Source organism: Hyalella azteca, unplaced genomic scaffold, assembly GCF_000764305.2.
Source record: "Hyalella azteca isolate HAZT.00-mixed unplaced genomic scaffold, Hazt_2.0.2 contig17037, whole genome shotgun sequence".
NCBI classification, from domain to species: Eukaryota; Metazoa; Arthropoda; class Malacostraca; order Amphipoda; family Hyalellidae; genus Hyalella; species Hyalella azteca.
In genome coordinates, this window is record NW_025946839.1 from 71,980 (window position 1) to 89,774 (window position 17,795).

The window sequence follows — 17,795 nt, forward strand, 5'->3', positions numbered from 1 at the left end:
GTCAAGTTAAGTGGACTTCGACAGTGTCAATCAATTTAATGCTTAGGTACTGAATCACTATATTTTTCACGCTCCACACAATAACGAAAGAAAATGTTTGCCAAACTCTATACTGTGCAGGGATAAAAAAATTCAGATTGACAAGTAGTTCAGTCTTGCTGTTAGTGAGTGTTTGTTTAATAAAAATCGTCGCAAGGGCACATAGAAGAAAATACCTTGAATAACGCCGCTAGTTACCTACGAGTTTAAAGAGTTCATTAACCCCACAATAGGTTAAGGTAATAAGTTACTACGATAAGGTAATAGCGGTTTCAGCGTTTAGAAGGCCCTAGGCCTGTCGCCGATTCTTAACATCGTAGAACATCCACAGCTTGTTGCGGGCTCGAACTCGCAACTCACTGCTACAATTCTGCTGTGCTTAACCGCCCGGCCTCCTTGCCGATTCTGACCGGAAACTGGCGCACGGAGCTGGGTTTGAACCCGCGCCTCTCTGTGCCAATCTTGGTACTCTGAACTTTAACCACTGGGCCACTCTGCCACCGGTAGCAGTTTTACTTGCAATAGAAAAAAACGAGTTAGAATGTTACCACTGCAATCGGGGTGACATTTGTTATGTTATTTAAGACTTTCTTGGGCCGCCTTACACAAATTTAATTATAAGGTACAGCTCAAAAAGTAAGTTCTCGTGATCCATAGCCGCATCAACCCTGGCATAACAGTAATCACCATTCAATATGCTGCCTTCAGACATTCATATATTCAAGTGGCCTTGAATTACAAGAAACGAACACATATGACCCATTAATAGATCGTTAAGCAAATATAGTGCCTCAAACAGACTGTATTGACATACATCACATTCAAAAATAATTTGTGAAATAGTGGCTGTTATCATAGAAAAACCATTTATCATTTTTTATAAACTATATTCTATTTTGTGATGCACCTCCGCTAATGCTCATCAGCTAGTGATTATCCAATAGCCTATAGCTAACGTTATATGCGTAATGAAAAGTGAGGTGTTTAAATCTGGGTCACTCTGTCGAAGAAAGAATGCAAAATGTAATAAAGTTCTCTAATAATCGGGGGTTTCAACTAATAGATCTTAAATTCACAGGTATTTGCGTTTGTGCGTTTTTATGATGGAAGGAAAAGGATTCAATTTGGCAGCGGTTTTACTTGCAATAGAAAAAAAACGAGTCAGAATGTTACCACTCCAATCGGGGTGACATAAATTTATGTTATTTGAGACTATCTTGGGCCACAGTACACAAACTTAATTATTAGGTACAGCTCAGAAACGTAAGCACACATTTCTTGATTTTTGGAATAAACGATTCATCGAACTCATGACAACAGCTGGGCAATACCTCCCAAACCTGGTTAAGCTTCTACTCAGCCCTCAAAACCGCCCCGAGAAGCGTCGATATCGCTGACTTCATTAATATTGTATCTGTGATCCCATTCGTTCCCTAGCAATTTTTTTTGCACGTGCCGAGACCGGCCGGACAACCTGCTGTGATGACCGCAAATTATTACAAGCTTGCTTATGATTATAATGTTCTGCTGAATTAATGATTTTTAATTTCGAGGACGCGCTCTAGGCTGATGTTGACCCGTCGGTGAAGTTAAATGGCTTGCATGTGACGGGGTTGTTGCTAGTTGTGAACTGAATAGCGATGATGACGTACGTTAACACGATTGATCCCATCTGGAAGAAAGACTGAGTGAGTGATCAGACTTGGCAGCACGATTTCAGCTTTAGCTCATACGTAGCCCAGTGCCCACTACAGACTAGTTGATCACTTTGTTTTAGAATTCGCATATCAATCAACTTTCTATTATCGAATGCCTAATGTAAGGTATTTAATAATGGAAAATACATGCAAGGAGAAATTGTTGTATAAAACACGGACAGTAGAGCGTCGGCCAAGCTCGAAGAGTGACTGTGGCACACAACACTCACCGACAGGAGGCAGTGTCGGCCCAGCTCGAAGAGCGTCTGTGGCACACAACACTCACCGACAGAAGGCAACACACAACACTCACCGACAGGAGGCAGTGTCGGCCCAGCTCGAAGAGCCCAAAGATCGTGAAGCGAGGCATGCGCTCCAGCTCAGCCTGGATGCCGCGCAGATGCCACACTTCCTGTAGTATGCAGGTTATTATTATAGCTGGAAATGCCGCATTTGTAATTCTCTATCCACTAAGAATAAAAATTCATTTTTATCTTTAGTGAGCTTGAGTTCATCAGGCAGTTGACGTTACAATAACATTGATTCAAAGTTGTTTCAATGAAATCAACTCGTAATCAACGTTGTTCCAACGTTATCAGCCTGGACGGAACCAATTCTTTAGCGGCCTGATAATTCCATTCCATAAATAGAGGAACGCATCAATTACATTAACGCTTTGTTCCAAATTTTTTAACCACTGGCAAAATAAATGACAACTAAATTTTTCCCAATTCATGTGACTTTCTTTATGGCAAGTTGGCTTGAACATCAGAGATGCATGCAAGAAAAAAGTTTCATTTTTTCAGCCATACTGATAGATATTTTGATTGTCTTCAGCCTCATAAATCCAACCCAACAGTCGTCACAATAATTTTTTCCCTTGTGAGGGACGACTAAACATTGAAAAAATCACTAGGGTTATTGCGCGGAACTTCATAAATTCTGAAAAATCGTTGAATGTGAATGCATTTGACTTTTATCAATACATAAATTTATAATACCATTTCAAGATTTGCATTATATTTTATAAAGTCATAGGACGCAACATTTACATACAATAGACGCCACATTATATCTTTCTGCGGTTGTGGCTTTAAAAAAATATATATTTTTTTTTATGAGAAACCAAATTCATTTATCACTGACTCGTTGGTTCCCGAATAATATTTAGTTAAACCAAATGTCAAATAAAAGAAAGCGGAGATGACAGGATTAATAATAAATTCTTGAGATGCATTTCATTAATTTAGAGGGTAAATTGGAAGATTTTTTGCGTACTGATTCATTATCATTACCATGAAATGAAAAATTATTTTATACCTTGACCTATTGTGTTCAACGACCTAATTAGGTACTAAAATTATTGCTACAGTAAATCAAACCTCAGTGAAATCAGAAACCATAGAATCATTAGGAAGCAAAAAAAATAAAATGGTTTATTGAAATGGAAGTTGCAATTTCCCTAATCTATGCATCAGTGAATTAATAACAAATTTCTGACCTGCACGTGCTCCGACCCTTTTAGGCCGACCTCAGCGATGAGCTTTTTGACGCGATGGATGCCATCTTCGCACTGCAACAAAAAAAAAGCCTCTGGTCAAAAACGGTCATCCAAAACTGATGTCCTGCGAGTCTCATATTACCTACGCAGGGGTAATACTTCCTAGATTCGGTACGACTAAACATTTTAATATATCCATTATGTTTTTCTACATAAATGTGTTTGCATTGCTTCACCATTTTACGATCGAAAATTTTAAACATTCTGAGACACCCACCGCGTATATATACCCAGACTGGCAGTTGAGGAAGAGCCAGAGTTCTAAGAAAGTAGGCAATAATACGAAGAACGATTCCTCCGCATACAAGGACGAAGAATCATACATAGCATACAGAACAATCATGACTAATTCCAGTTGAACGTAAGCCAGGATGAGGAGAGTTATTTCCATGAAGCTTTTATGTATCAGTTCGATCGATCGTTTAACTTTTAAAACATAGTTTCTGACTTTTTTCATGATTGCCGATAGATCTTTCGCGTCGGAAGTTTCGTTAAGCTTCTCAAGAGCTTGATGCAGAAGCGATGTTGCTTGAATCATCAATGTGTACAGGAAGAGTGGTAGAGTCAAATAAGGCCATAAGAAGAGATTAGAAATGATGCACACGGACAAGCGTCCAAGGAAACTAGAGCCCAACCACTGCTCCGAAATGCCATCCAAGTTCTGATTCGTTTCTTTACGATGAAATATGTAATACCTGTAGTTCTGGTGTACGACCACTGTCAGCAATAACGCAATCAAAGTGTAAGTTTTTCGATTAATATTCAAACAAGTTTCTTTGATACTGCTCAATATATTTAAGAATTTTACAATGTCGACAGCATGAAAAAGGAAGGCCCATCTAATGGCTAGTGTCATCGACCACCTTGCTGAAACCCAGGCAAGTTTCAATGTGTCATAAATGTTGTCAGTTTTCTTTGTACCAATGGACGAAACTCTCGTAAGAGTCATTACGGCCAACAAGATGTTGAAGATGATGCTGAAGCCTAGTTTTGCTTGGGAAAGCTGATAATTTCGACCATTGCGTTCATATGGCGATAGACCAATAAGTCTAAGAAAATAAATTTGCGCATGAAGCAAATTCTTATTATTCATGTTTATGATATCACAAAACACCTATTCAATATTAATGATTCACTTGCCGAGATGAAATTCTTTTGACCTTATTTACGTCTATTCGCTGCTCATCTTCAAAACGTAGTTTGGAACGACGAAATCAAGATAACACCATGCCTAATAGAGTAAATAGACAAGAATTATCAGCGCTTTTCCATGGAGCGAGGGCTGGTGGATTAGTGGATGAGAGTGAACGAGCCTTGCCAAATGTGATCGTTGATCTTATTAATTCTCGCAGAAATGTTTGATTTGATCTAAAAAATGAGTGATTGTACATATGTATAAAAGAAAATTCAGAAGAAGACTTTTCGTTTAACTGGTTAATCTTTGTGCGACGAGTCAAATAGAAGTCCCGAAGCATCAAAGCTCTTAAGAACCACTATAATAGAATTTGTGTCTCCAGTCCCGCCGACACACATAGTATGTACAGACATCACTTATTCAGGAGGCGGTCGACCACTCAATTGTTTCGTGTGCTTAGCGCAGCGTTCAATCAACAGGCAAAACAACAATCTACATAGCACACATCGGACGATGTTCAGTCTATAGACGTGTAATGATCTGAACTCTGGCACGTGCTGAACCGTTTGGGAATAGACAATAATTGCGCTATTCTAAAGGGAAGATGATGTTTCAATAAATTTTTGAGCGTTAACCAGCCCAACATTAGGAAATGAAGAGCTAGGTCCTTCCGATAGAATTGAGTGAGGTTTCGCGGCGTATGACTCAAAATCTATGAGAATATTCTAGAAATACCTCATTCATTAAGGTGAAGCTACTCTTTCCCCTCTTCCATTAAGTTAGGTTTTCATTATTTTACAGCATTCATGTCGCGGAAATAATTATATACTCGTACATTGACTAAGATTGGCTACATACATGTACATATATTAATACGATTGTAACCAAATGCAGCTGATGTGTCTGCCGCTGCGTGCAGCTACAATGAGCTCATTCACCAATCAACAACAAATGCGATTAGGTCACGAATTATAATGCATGGTTTTAGAAAAAACTCTGAACTATACTATGGAAGTCATCTTTGACTACTTTGAATGTAAATCTTGCATTTGTAACGCATTATAAGGCAACCCGTGAGTAGAAGTCAGGTTATGGAAATTAGTTAGTCGTAGCAGCTCATTTGTGACAGCTTTTGGTTAAAAATTAGTCAAGACGTAATGCCGCACTGTCAAAACTCACGTAACCTTCTAGCGCCGTATGTCACTCACCGAAAACATAAATTTCAACCTAAATTATGCGTTAACTATTGAGTGTAGCAACCTGAGGACGTTTGTACACAACAGAGAACATTTTAGTTGTATGTGGCGGCAACCATCAGTGCAAGTCATTTTGCGCTTAGTAGAACGTATCCTTTTTGGGAAGTAGTCTTCTGACAATATTGCCCTTTACTTATATCCGGCGGTAGAGGGTAAAGTACACGTAGCGGCCTAAGTACATGTAACGTCCTATTTCCCGCCTGTGATTGGTGGGTTTAGCTTGGAAAGTCAGTTATGGGCTGACAAAGTTACGAGCTCATAACTATTTGCGATAGGACGGACTTTGATCTCCCGCAACAACAGTACAGTTGCTGCCTGAAATGCAGAAACATGATTGAAGAGAGGCGGCACTCACCGTTTTTATATAGGCGGTCTGCGAGTCGAGCACAAGCCACAAAGGGACAGATGCTGCCACTGTGATGAGAAACGTCTGCACGTGAGGAACCTTTGAGTGAGCGAAGAAAATAGCGTGCAGAACAACCAATACCATTTCCAGTTGCTCGTAAGCTAAAATTCCGAACGCAACGACGGAGAACGAATGATGAATGTTGTAAATTGTTCGCCTCATGACTGCCACTTTTTTCTTCATTTCAGGCAGACTGCTTGGAATGACGTCAGCTATCTTCATCGCGGATAACTGATACTTGACGGGATGACTTTCATGAACAATTTTTACTACGACATTTTTCAATTCCAACGACAGAGTCTTCATCGAGGAGTTAAAACAAAACGAGAGGACCAAGCCTGACACAAATTTCACGCACCAACCAACGACGTATAAAATGCAGCTGATATTATCTGTGCGGGACTTCTCGTAACATCCAGAGAGTTGGAACGTTGAATCCGCTGTGTAACCCGTAATTATGGCTATCAGTAAAGCCAATAAATGTTGAGAGTAATCAACAGCAAGTAAGCTACAGCTGGAGCTTCGAAAGAATTGTACAATTTTCAGAACACGATTCCGAGACAGCAGGAAATGCCAAGCAATAATCATCGTAAAGAAGTGGTGAGCTGGGCCCCAGGTAATCTGTATCACGTTGTAGATGTTGGATGAGGATGAGAGGAGTTGCGGATGAGAGGCGTTGTAGAAAGATTTAATTATTTCAGACATTGATAAGATGGTTAAAAAGATTTGTAATGATACGCTGAAACCCAGATACACTTGAGAAGTTCTGTACTTGCCATTAACCCAAGCAAAGGGAGCAAGTCCTAATATTCGAAGGAAACGGAACTGCCAGATCATCCACTTCTTCATTGTATAATTCTTTACCAGCTCCATTTCAAGTACTTTTTCTTATTGGCTGCAAGATTAAATTCAGCAGTCCATTGATGGTGTATATTAGGGACTAGGTGGTCTGTAGGTGGTGTAGATAGGGAAATTAGGTGGTCTGTGGATGGTGTAAATTGGATAACTAAGTGCTCTGCAGACGGTGTGAATTAAGGAACTCTATTATCTGTAGATGACTTGATTTGCTTAATTAGAAGAAAAATAAGTGATAGGAAACGTTAAAACCTCTTTGTAGTTGGAATTTTCAAATGAAATTCACTTGTCCAGTCACCGGCCGCGCACCTTGCGTGTTCTTCAGCCCTGATGTTCTGATAACAATACTGATCTCTAAGACGTTCACACAGTCTCTGAATTAATTCATCGATTAAATAACTTTCAATGCAGCTATATCACTTCTAGAGCGTCTTGCAAACAAGCACGTATGTCCAACGTTGGCATGGATGATTGATTTTATTGATTGCAATCCTCAATGTTTATTCAACCTCCAGTCAACCAACACGAATGACCACTACAATGGAACAATGGAAGCTAGAGTCATTTCAATTATTTCAGCGAGCCTCAGTGGCATCTAGTTAGAAAGCTAACATGCTCTGAACTTGATCGAGTTATCTTTCATACATAAATTGATTTTCCTAGTGCATTAAGAAATGAGCTTTTTAGTCTGTAGATTTCATGCGTTTTGACTGCTATTGTTAATGTGTCGATGAGTAACAAATTTGTAGCCTTTGTAATAAATAAGATAGCACAAAGAGCTCGTAACTTGCAATTAAAGCCTGTGAATACGAGGGAACTGTTGATTTAGTGATGAATTTCTATGGTTTGCACCCAATAGATCTTGAAACTTCAAGTCAACAAAGAATTATTGCCGAAATTTTCATAATTTTTTCGTCAATAAGAGAACTTCAAAAAGATTGGTGAAAAGTTTCAGGAATTTTCTTGGTCACACACGATGATCACTGAGTTGTATAGATCACACACGACGATCGCAGAGTTGTATAGATCACACACGACGATCACTGAGTTGTATAGATCACACACGATGATCCCAGAGTTGTATAGATCACACACGACGATCCCAGAGTTGTATAGATCACACACGACGATCGCTGAGTTGTATAGATCACACACGACGATCCCAGAGTTGTATAGATCAAACACGACGATCCCAGAGTTGTATAGGTCACACACGACGATCCTAAAGTTGTATAGATCACACAAGATGATCCCTGAGTTGTATAGATCACACACGACGATCCTAGAGTTGTATAGATCACACACGACGATCCTAAAGTTGTATAGATCACACAAGATGATCCCAGAGTTGTATAGATCACACACGACGATCCTAGAGTTGTATTGATCACACAAGATGATCCCTAGTTGTATAGATCACACACGACGATCCTAGAGTTGTATAGATCACACAAGATGATCCTGGTCTTATATATTAATAACAAAATTAAAAACCTGACGAGCTTCATTGCAGCATATAAATAATTTACGCAGCATCGGTTTTCAGAAAATTATTCCCGGTTAGATAAAGATTATGACCAGACGAAATAATATATATTTCGTACAAATTTTGTCCACAGTTCATCATAGAAAAAAATACACCATAACATCAACGAGTCTCCTGATGAGTAATTCATCGCAAATGTAGTCGATGAACCAAATCAATTTTGCCAAGAGAAAATTTTGAACTTCTGAACTTATACAGGAAATTTATGATTGTATACTAAGGGCTATGAGATCAGAATTCGTGATTAGTTAAATCATTAAGAAAATATTCTGCTGATAAGGCTCTCCTAGCGCTACATGACCATTTACTAGAGCAAATCACGGGATTGACCAAATCCTTGTCTTGTTATGCCGCATGCTAGGCAGCGGCTTGGGTCCTGGGATGGGTCACGCGAATGGCCCGCGCCTGTCCTCTTATGCTGCATGCTAGGCACATGCTAGGCCGCGGCTTGGGTCCTGGGATGGGTCACGTGAATGACCCGCGCCTGTCCTCTTATGCTGCATGCTAGGCCGCGGCTTGGGTCCTGGCGAAGCACACGACCATGGGTTTGTCGCAGAGGATGAAGCCGTTGGTGAGGCGCAGCGCGCGCTCAGCGACGGCGACCGACGGCAACGTCACGAACGCCTGCCCCTTCATGCGCCCCTCCTGCAGCACGCGGATGTGGTACCTGCAACACAGTGAGTGGTAAATGGTACCTGCAATACATGGAGTGGTATGTGGTACCTGCAACACAGTGTCACAGTGAGTGGTATGTGGTACCTGCAACATAGTTACTGGTATGTGGTACCTGCAACACAGTGGCTGGTATGTGGAACCTGCAATACATGGAGTGGTATGTGGTACCTGCAACACAGTGACAGGTATGTGGTACCTGCAACACATGGAGTGGTATGTGGTACCTGCAACACAGTGATAGGTATGTGGTACCTGCAACACATGGAGTGGTATGTGGTACCTGCAACACAGCAGGTGGTATGTGGTTCTTGCAACACAACGAGTAAGATGTGATACCTGCAGCACAGCGAGTAGATGTGGTACCTGCAACACACGCAGTGTAGCAACACGCACGTAGGATGTGTTTGGGTGAGGGTCGATGCGATGAAAAATACTTGTACTAAAATAAACAAACATAATTCATTTAAATGGCCTCGCCAGCGACTCAAACCGACAGATCACGCGCTTCTTGAAGTGACTCACCACAGGCGTCTCAAACCGACACATCACGCGCTTCTTGAAGTGACGCACAACGGGCGTCTCAAACCTACACGCCACAGGCGTCTCAGAGCAACTCACATGGCAGGGTCGGCCGCATGCTCGGGGCTGACGAAACCATCGTAGACGCGATGCAGCGCGGCTGCCGTCACGCGCCGTGCCAAGTTCTTGATGTACAGTCTGGAGGACGGCACGCCGGGCGCATAGCGGGCCAGTGCAGGCACTACGGCGAACTCTGTACCGGAGGAGGATGATAAAAACAATATGAATAAAATACGGCAGTCTGAAGAGGCTAGGCAGGGCACATAGAACCAGTCGACCCCCAACATCTGACTGTGCTAGCTGACGCTCTCGCAGCGTTCTGATTTACAGACATTGCATCTAGTCTTCTCTGCCATCACATTATCACGTGGTATCGAGATGGCAACAAGATTTTATTTTGTCAACAAGATTTTATTTTGTTTATTTTTTGTTCAAAATGTTCTAAGTCTTAATGTACCAACCAATACGCAAGGTCCTGAGCATTGCTTATATAATTCGAATTCACTTCCTCGTACGTATTTCAACTTTAGTTGTTGCTCTGAACTTTTCCCTCTGTTATTAATTGTCACATGCTAAACTTGGGCAGGAAATCAAGTATCTTGAAACAGTTACTTGGTATTATTTCAGGTAACTGGGCATTTATGCGATTCATATTTGTATGCCTCGGATTGCTCAAGTCTTTTCGACTCAATAAAACGTTGGAACAATTTTTCCGAGACAAACTAGTCTGATTTATTGATCAGTAAAATTATTTAGCCTAATGGTAAATATCAGTCAATGTGATTGAGGCCAGAATTTCCTTTCACCCGAGCTGTTACGTGCTCTTGCTTTGAGATAATAACATCAATAGAAATAATACAAAGGTTAAGATAGAATAAAATAAAATTTTGTATCGCGGAAAATCTAATGATGAAACTACTCTAACAATAATAAACTCACATCGTCTGTCTTTAGACACATACTTTTAGAAATAAAAATAAATCAGCCTTACTAATCTCACCTCACATTCGTACGACAAATATGTCCAATGGTTTCTGAATAGATTTCGATTTCATAGCAAACTATATCGATGAGTTAACTCAAGCTCAATAACGCCCATCAATTCCAGATTCGATAATAAGCCAACTCGTTTGATTACCGCTGTTATATGTATGGCAACTTAATGCTTACTATATGATCGAGAAAATTAACTTTAATGTGACATGTTGCCTCAACTTGCGTGCTAGCAACATACCCGATTCCTTGATGCGATTGCTCTGCAGTTCTTGCATTGAGAATGCCGGCTCTGGAACAGCAGTATTCTCCGATGCACTAGAATCCATTCTGTTCTCATTGCTGAATAATTCCTGACCGATAGTGGAGTTACTAGACCGGTCGGTGGAGAGGGTAATGTCGGAGTCTGTCGGCGGGCCAGTCGAGAAGTCAGTAGATGAAATACTAAAATTTTCAGCAGATGGTGCGGTGGATATGTCAATGCATAGTGCAGTGGGAAGGTCAGTGGATGGGGCGGTAGAAAGGTGAATGGATGAGGCGGTGGAAAGAACAGTGGATGAACTAGCAGAGAGGTCAGAGCTAACTTCGTTGGATGAGTTAGCTGAAACAACAGCTGAAGAGCTAGAAGATAGGCCAAAAGGCAGGTCAGCAAACATTCCAGTGGATAATTTAGTAGAGTGTTCAGAAGACGGTTCTGCGGACGCGCCAGTGAAGGAACCAGTAGATACAAGAGTGGACTGGTCGGCAGACGACCCAGTGGAGAGGTTGGCAGACGACCCAGTGGAGAGGTTGGCAGACGATGGAGCTGCGTGGACAGATTTCAAATGAGTTGGCAAGCTACTCGGAAGCTTGAGCTTGAGTTTACGAGTTGAATCCACACCCGTCGCACCACCAAATGCTTTGGGTTGATGTTTCTTGGCTAACACTTCCCGAGACCCAGGAGCTTTTTTTGACGACTCCATCTTATGAGATACAAGTTGAAGCCGTGCTTTCTTCCCCGGGTTGACAAGGGCCTCGAGCGAACGTCGGGGTCGTTTGATGGCTTTGATTATATCCTCCTTGTGACTCAACGCTGAAGAGTCTGTCTCGTCTAGATCAGATTCCAGCTCAGACTCCGAAGATCCGCTGCGTCTTTCCCGCAACATTGAATCATGATCAATTTTCAGATTACTGGTAAAGGCCTTCCGGCATAAAATGCACACCGGAGCACCTTCATCTATTCGTTCTAGTTCTGAGTGTAGAGCTTGTTGAGTATCCTGAAGCTTCTGTCGCTTTTGTGGCGTGAAACCTTCAGGGGCGAGTGTGCAGGTTACGGCAGACGTCTCGGTATGACCAGAACTTGCAGCCCCTTTCTTTTCAGGAGGCGAGGATGTGGAGCCTTGAACTGCATCCTCGAATGGAGGAGGCAGGTTCATCTTGTTCATCAGATGACACACCTGTAACAAAAGTGAGACACTTGTAACAAGAATGGCATGGATGGCAGACCTATGACATGGGCGGCACGCCATTATGGATGACACACTGTATCATGTTAGGCACGACTGTGACGTCATTGCTTCACCTGTGACGCGAGTGAAATTACGGTTATATGAGTGACGTAAGTGAAAAGACTGCGCGACGTGAGCGACAAAACTTTGACGTGAGTAACACAAATGCATTGCTAGGTACACAACTTGAGCAAGTGACTACTCCGTTACCTGAGTGTAGAGCGCAGGTACAGCCAGCATGGTGCGGACAATATTGCTCAGCACAGCAGCAGTGGGGGCAGGATAGCTGTATCTGGAAAAAAGCAAGCATCATAGCCAAAACTAATTAAAAAATGTATATACAAGAAAATGAAGTTATATACCATCCTTAGTTGTATTAAAACTGGTAGGTTTACCTTCAGGCAATAAAATAATTCATGAATAATACTTCCATGATGAATTTACATAATCAAATATTATGCCATTATACATAAACAATTCAATAAATTCTATTCTCTAAATTATAAATAAAACAACCTTTGATGTTTTCAGACATAAAAAAATACCTTAGTTTAGTAACAAATTTACAAATGATCACATAAACATGCTTATTGTTCATGTTCCATAACCAGCAACTACAATTGCTGAGAATACCGTTACTGAGAAACGCACTGTAGGAAGGGAGGTTGTAGTGGCAGTTCATTGAAGTGACTGGACTGCAATGCAGCATCCAAACTCCTGAGCTGCAATAAGCTTGACTTTGTTCCAGTCAACCTGGAAATGAAATTTGATGGCAGTTACATTAATGAGCACTGTCACCAGGGCACTGTCAAATGTTCCACACTAACAAAAATATTAATCAAAATGTGAACATGAACTTAACATGATTTGTGTAACAAAATAAAGAAAAAGTTATAAATTTTACCATGTTTGTGTTTCTTCACTAGAATCTGCTTGAGGAGTGGGCCAAACAACAGCACTCATCTTCACCCCAAGCAATTTCAGCTGATTAAGACGAGACCTGGCAAAGTCTCGATCAACTTCATTTTCAAACCTGCAAATATGCAAATTATGTCATTCTTACAGGAGTGGATGAGCATAAGAATACAGTACAGGTTAACCAGACAGCAGAAACATGGAATTTCATGAGAACATTGTAGACTTCAGGAGCAAATTCATATGTAATTTACAAACAAATAAAATCTAATAAATCTTTCTAAGCCTGACTTTTAGCTAAATAGATTTGAGAACCTTTTAAAAGAAAAGAAAATTGCTAATCAAAATAAGCATCAGAGACTCCAGTGAGTATGAGAGGAACAGAGTGTTTCTAATAAAACTATTCTAAACAGCATCATGTACCTGATTCAATCAATTTTTTTATGTAATCAAAACATTAATATTCTGGTATATTTTATGATTCTGAAGTTTCTAGTTGTTTATACTGTATACAATAATGTCTTTAAAACAAGACATCAAATTTAAAACTTCCTACAGACATATCAGCTGAGGAGTAGATCAAATACAACAGTGTACATGATACCAGGTTCCAAACTGTTGCATGAATTTTCAACAATATGATATTAAATAGGTACATACTATACATATACCTATATACCGGTATATATGGATATGAAAACCAATTTAAGATAAAAATGAATTTCACTCAAGTTAAAACTATAATTCCAATACAGAAGTGTAGATGGTACTTACCCAGCAACATATCTGTTATTTCTTTTCCCTTTTTGCAATTGATGGACACTCACTGCACCAAAATTTTGTAAGAATTCAATTATTTCATCTAAATTTAATTCAGATGGCAGTGGATAAACACAGAGAAACTTCAAATTGCTACCCATTTTTGTTTTCACCCAAAAAAAATATTGAAAAGAATAAATAATCTAACAATTTTTGTTGGAAGGCAAACTGTTTGCTAATTAATCAAGGCTCTAGGTGACCAACTGAAACAAAAAATTGTACAATTAATCTTGTGATGCCCTAAGGGATCGCAGCATACCATAAAGAACAACAGAATACCATTATCATGACCAGATACATAAGGAGAAATCATGCGGAATTGTCCATCATTGTTGAATAATTCAAGTAAACATGACAATCAATACTGGCTACTACTGCAATAGCAAGAATGCACATCAATGACTGAGCCACTCGCTCCACATCACTGGCTGCACCAATTGATCAGATGAAGATATGAAGATCCTCCTGTGCAAATTGAGCAGTCCACTGGCTACAGGGTGCAGAGATTAATCAACTACCTGAAGATCATTAGCCACACATCAGCATCATGATCAGTGCCTTCAGAAGAGCTTCCCCACATTCCTCTCCAAATACGGTACCTCTTTGGATGCATTTTTGGAAAAGAAATCTCGAAGTTTTCCGTAGTTCTGCTTACAAATCCTCAACAAATGTGGCAACATTTTTGGTCTAAAACATGTTCTTGACAACCCAATTGCCACGCTCTGCACAATGGCATTGGCTACATGTCCAATCACTGTGAAGCTGATTTTGCATGGAAAAATTACCCAAAAACCTACATCTTGAGCATGGATATGCATACTTGAATAGCCACACAGGCTGGTGATTTAATCATGAGTGATGAAGCCTATGCTGCCAGCACCAGTGAACATTAAAGATATACCTATGCAGGCACAAATACATATTAGATAAAGGGCTCCAGGATACATTCAAGTGCAATCGTGCAGCCACTAATACATGATAATACTATTTTCAATGAACAGCATATGGCCCATTTATTTCTCAACATAGTTATTTTTTAAGCATACCATCAAACGGGGTTATAATGGATGACCGGGGTAAATAGGGACAGTTGGGTCATATTTCGTAGAAATGTTGTAGCAGTTAAACTAATCAAAATATTGCAAAACTAAAAATAGTGGTATAAAGTTCAACATTTTTACTATTTATGTCGCATAAATTAGGTTAAGACATCAAACATTTACCTACTACCTTTGAAAATCCCTGAAAAAAAAGTGTAAAAAGTGCGATTTTGGAAAAGTACCTCTGCTAAGGTCTGTAGCAACAAAATATTCACCGTATTAAAAAATTTTACTTACAGAAAAGTTGCACACAGGTGTTGGCTTACAAACGTAATTGACGGAATTTGCCCATCTCATGCGAAAAAAATGGTGGCCATATCTGCAGGGCAGGGTAATAAGGGACACCCCTAAAAATGCATATACAGTTAGCAGTTAACCTCAGTTAGCAAAGGTGCCAGTTAACCAAAAAAATCAATTAACAACAAAAAATTTGGATTACATTTACCTTGCTCTGCAAAAATAATTTCAAGAACGAAAAATTAATGCATCACTGGTCATTATAAAATTGTGCATAGAATGTCACAGAGAGAATTGTGCACCGGGTAACATAGAATGAAAAGTAATTAACCTAAACTATGATTTATTTCTCCAAAAAATATAATGATTGTCACTAAAATATTCCTTTCTGTTTCAGGTATTTTTTACAATCTTTTTTTGTTATAGTGAATTCACTTGGCCCAATTAAAATGGCATGAAATTACAAGCCATCCTGCAAGCTTACAGATACAGAAGAAATACTACATGGCTGCTGATATGAAGCTTGCAGCAGACAAGGTTGTTGTAAATATACAATGGCATGTCCATGCATATGTTAATATCACATCAATAATACGATAATGTATGGATATGGTAATATCATAACGAAAACGGAAAAATGAGTAAAAATCACAGAAAATGTCATTTATTCTACATCTACATCACCTACAAAGGAAGAGGATCACTTAAGAGTACTGTTAGTAATAGATGAATATACTTTACATGCATCAAGCGTTTTAAAATTGAGTTTTATTTCAAGTGTCTCGGATTACTCCATTCCCAGAAGTAATTTGGGACGCTTTTATTTTGCGTCTGGCACCTTATGAATAGCATATGGAATTTTTTTAGAGATGCCATTCGATAGCCCCTGCAAAGAGCTTTAAAATGAGCCCAAACTTGTTTATGAAATGTTTCATGGTAAGCGGTAATTAACGAAAAACACTAAAATTCATCCCTTATTACCCCGTTTGATGGTTGCATGGAGGGATGAATTTAAGTAAAACAAGGGAGAACAATATAAATTCCCAATACCTGGCAAATGGCATAGAATATATCTACCTTTTGGCTGTTACTAAAGATTTTCCTGCCAATTTTTGGAGTCACAAAATATGACTGCTAGAAGATATGATCACTACTGCTACCTTATTGTTAACATAGGTGCATGATGAATTCCAAAGATACGGTACCGTAGATACCAATAATAGGGCACCTTTGAATGCATCACCAAGATTTGCACTAGGCAAATGCCTTACAACAATATGGTTATTAAGCCCAAACATGGCCACCAGTATTTAGGATGCATTGTCAGCATTATTCAGCCATCATCACCTGCAATGCTGCAACTATTTATATCTACTTTTTGTTTTGATTGCTTGTAATGTCAACCAAAGCAAAACACGCAAGGATAGGCATCACCCATATGCGTGTATGCAGCGTATTTTTGTGCCAATCATCACACTTTGGCCGTATCAATCATAATGCACATAGGTCTGTACTGATCATTGCACATGGACCATATGACTGCAATGCGCATACCTCTGTGCTGATCATTGTGCATTGGCCATATTGATTGTAATGTACATATGCCTGTGCCAATCATTGCACATCAACCATGTTGACTGCAATGCGCATACCTGTGCTGATCATCGTGCATCCGCCACACTGATCGTAATTTGAGTATGTTTGTGCCTATCATTGTGCATCTGCCATGTCAAATGTAATGCGCGTATGTCTCAGCCAATCACTGAGCATTAGCCAAGAGATATGGGAGTGTTTAAAAATTATTATTTACAAGGTAAATGATTTGGCAGAGACTTGTGGAGACATAAATTTTGCTGCTGATGCATCACTGAATATCTTCATATATTTGTTCACTTTCTGCACCCTGGCTGCAATACCTGGTCCTGTGGTATAAAAGATGCGCTCAAAAAAGTTGGTTTTGCAAGAATTTTGATAAAAATTATGTTTGCAACACATCTAGAAGACTGCTGGCAACACATCTAGAAGACTGCAGGCAACACATCTTGAAGACTGCCAGCAACACATCTTGGGTACTGTCAGCAATGTTTGTGGATTACAAATGCAAAAATTGTCAATGCATTTACCAAACTCTGCACCCTGTTTACATTGCATTGTATTGCTCAGCTGACTCAGAGAAAATGATGACTTTTCCATTTTTGGTAGGTAATTTGAAATTGACACTTGTAAAGTTTTACTTCATTCTAAATATGAAATCTCAAAAACAATTAAATTTTATATTATTTGTATGAAGTCAACTATATCTGAAATAAAATAATTTTAGGTGACTATTTGTCTTTGATTTAAAATCAAATTATTCAAAATTTCAAATTCCTAACTTGGGACCCCTTGGGTTGGTCAGATGTCTGGCCTATGAGTATGGGTGCCAGAATAACTATACCCTGACTTGGTCTTGGAGTCATGATTGCAGCCTGCAGGAGAGGGGAAGACCCAGCATA

At 39.7% G+C, this 17,795-nt stretch overlaps 2 protein-coding genes across 2 annotated transcripts; both read right to left on the minus strand.

Moving 5' to 3' along the window:
- Window positions 1-403: 403 nt before the first annotated feature.
- On the minus strand, window positions 404-8,924 carry LOC108666463. The gene is made up of 4 exons (XM_018153345.2): window positions 6,044-8,924; window positions 3,238-3,309; window positions 2,050-2,148; window positions 404-1,711 (listed from the first exon to the last, which is right to left on the minus strand). The coding sequence occupies exons 1-4, from the start codon at window positions 6,965-6,967 to the stop codon at window positions 1,601-1,603; spliced, it is 1,206 nt and encodes a 401-aa protein (XP_018008834.1). The 5' UTR covers window positions 6,968-8,924; the 3' UTR covers window positions 404-1,600.
- Window positions 8,925-8,933: 9 nt separating this feature from the next.
- On the minus strand, window positions 8,934-14,166 carry LOC108666464 (RNA-binding region-containing protein 3). The gene is made up of 7 exons (XM_018153347.1): window positions 13,919-14,166; window positions 13,134-13,262; window positions 12,881-12,982; window positions 12,440-12,521; window positions 10,984-12,178; window positions 9,789-9,942; window positions 8,934-9,162 (listed from the first exon to the last, which is right to left on the minus strand). Exons 1-7 carry the CDS (start codon window positions 14,062-14,064, stop codon window positions 9,000-9,002), a joined length of 1,971 nt encoding a protein of 656 aa, XP_018008836.1. The 5' UTR covers window positions 14,065-14,166; the 3' UTR covers window positions 8,934-8,999.
- Between the last annotated feature and the right edge of the window lie 3,629 nt (window positions 14,167-17,795).

Coding starts and splice junctions, on each gene's coding strand:
- LOC108666463 (XM_018153345.2), bottom strand. CDS start 6,967: ATGGAGCTGGTAAAGAATTATACAATGAAGAAGTGGATGATCTGGCAG. Junction 2,149..3,237: donor AAGGGTCGGAGCACGTGCAG/GTCAGAAATTTG, acceptor TGCATACTACAG/GAAGTGTGGCATCTGCGCGG. Junction 1,712..2,049: donor GCCGACACTGCCTCCTGTCG/GTGAGTGTTGTG, acceptor TCTTTCTTCCAG/ATGGGATCAATCGTGTTAAC.
- LOC108666464 (XM_018153347.1), bottom strand. CDS start 14,064: ATGGGTAGCAATTTGAAGTTTCTCTGTGTTTATCCACTGCCATCTGAA. Junction 13,263..13,918: donor AATAACAGATATGTTGCTGG/GTAAGTACCATC, acceptor GCATATTTGCAG/GTTTGAAAATGAAGTTGATC. Junction 9,163..9,788: donor CATGCGGCCGACCCTGCCAT/GTGAGTTGCTCT, acceptor ACTGTGTTGCAG/GTACCACATCCGCGTGCTGC.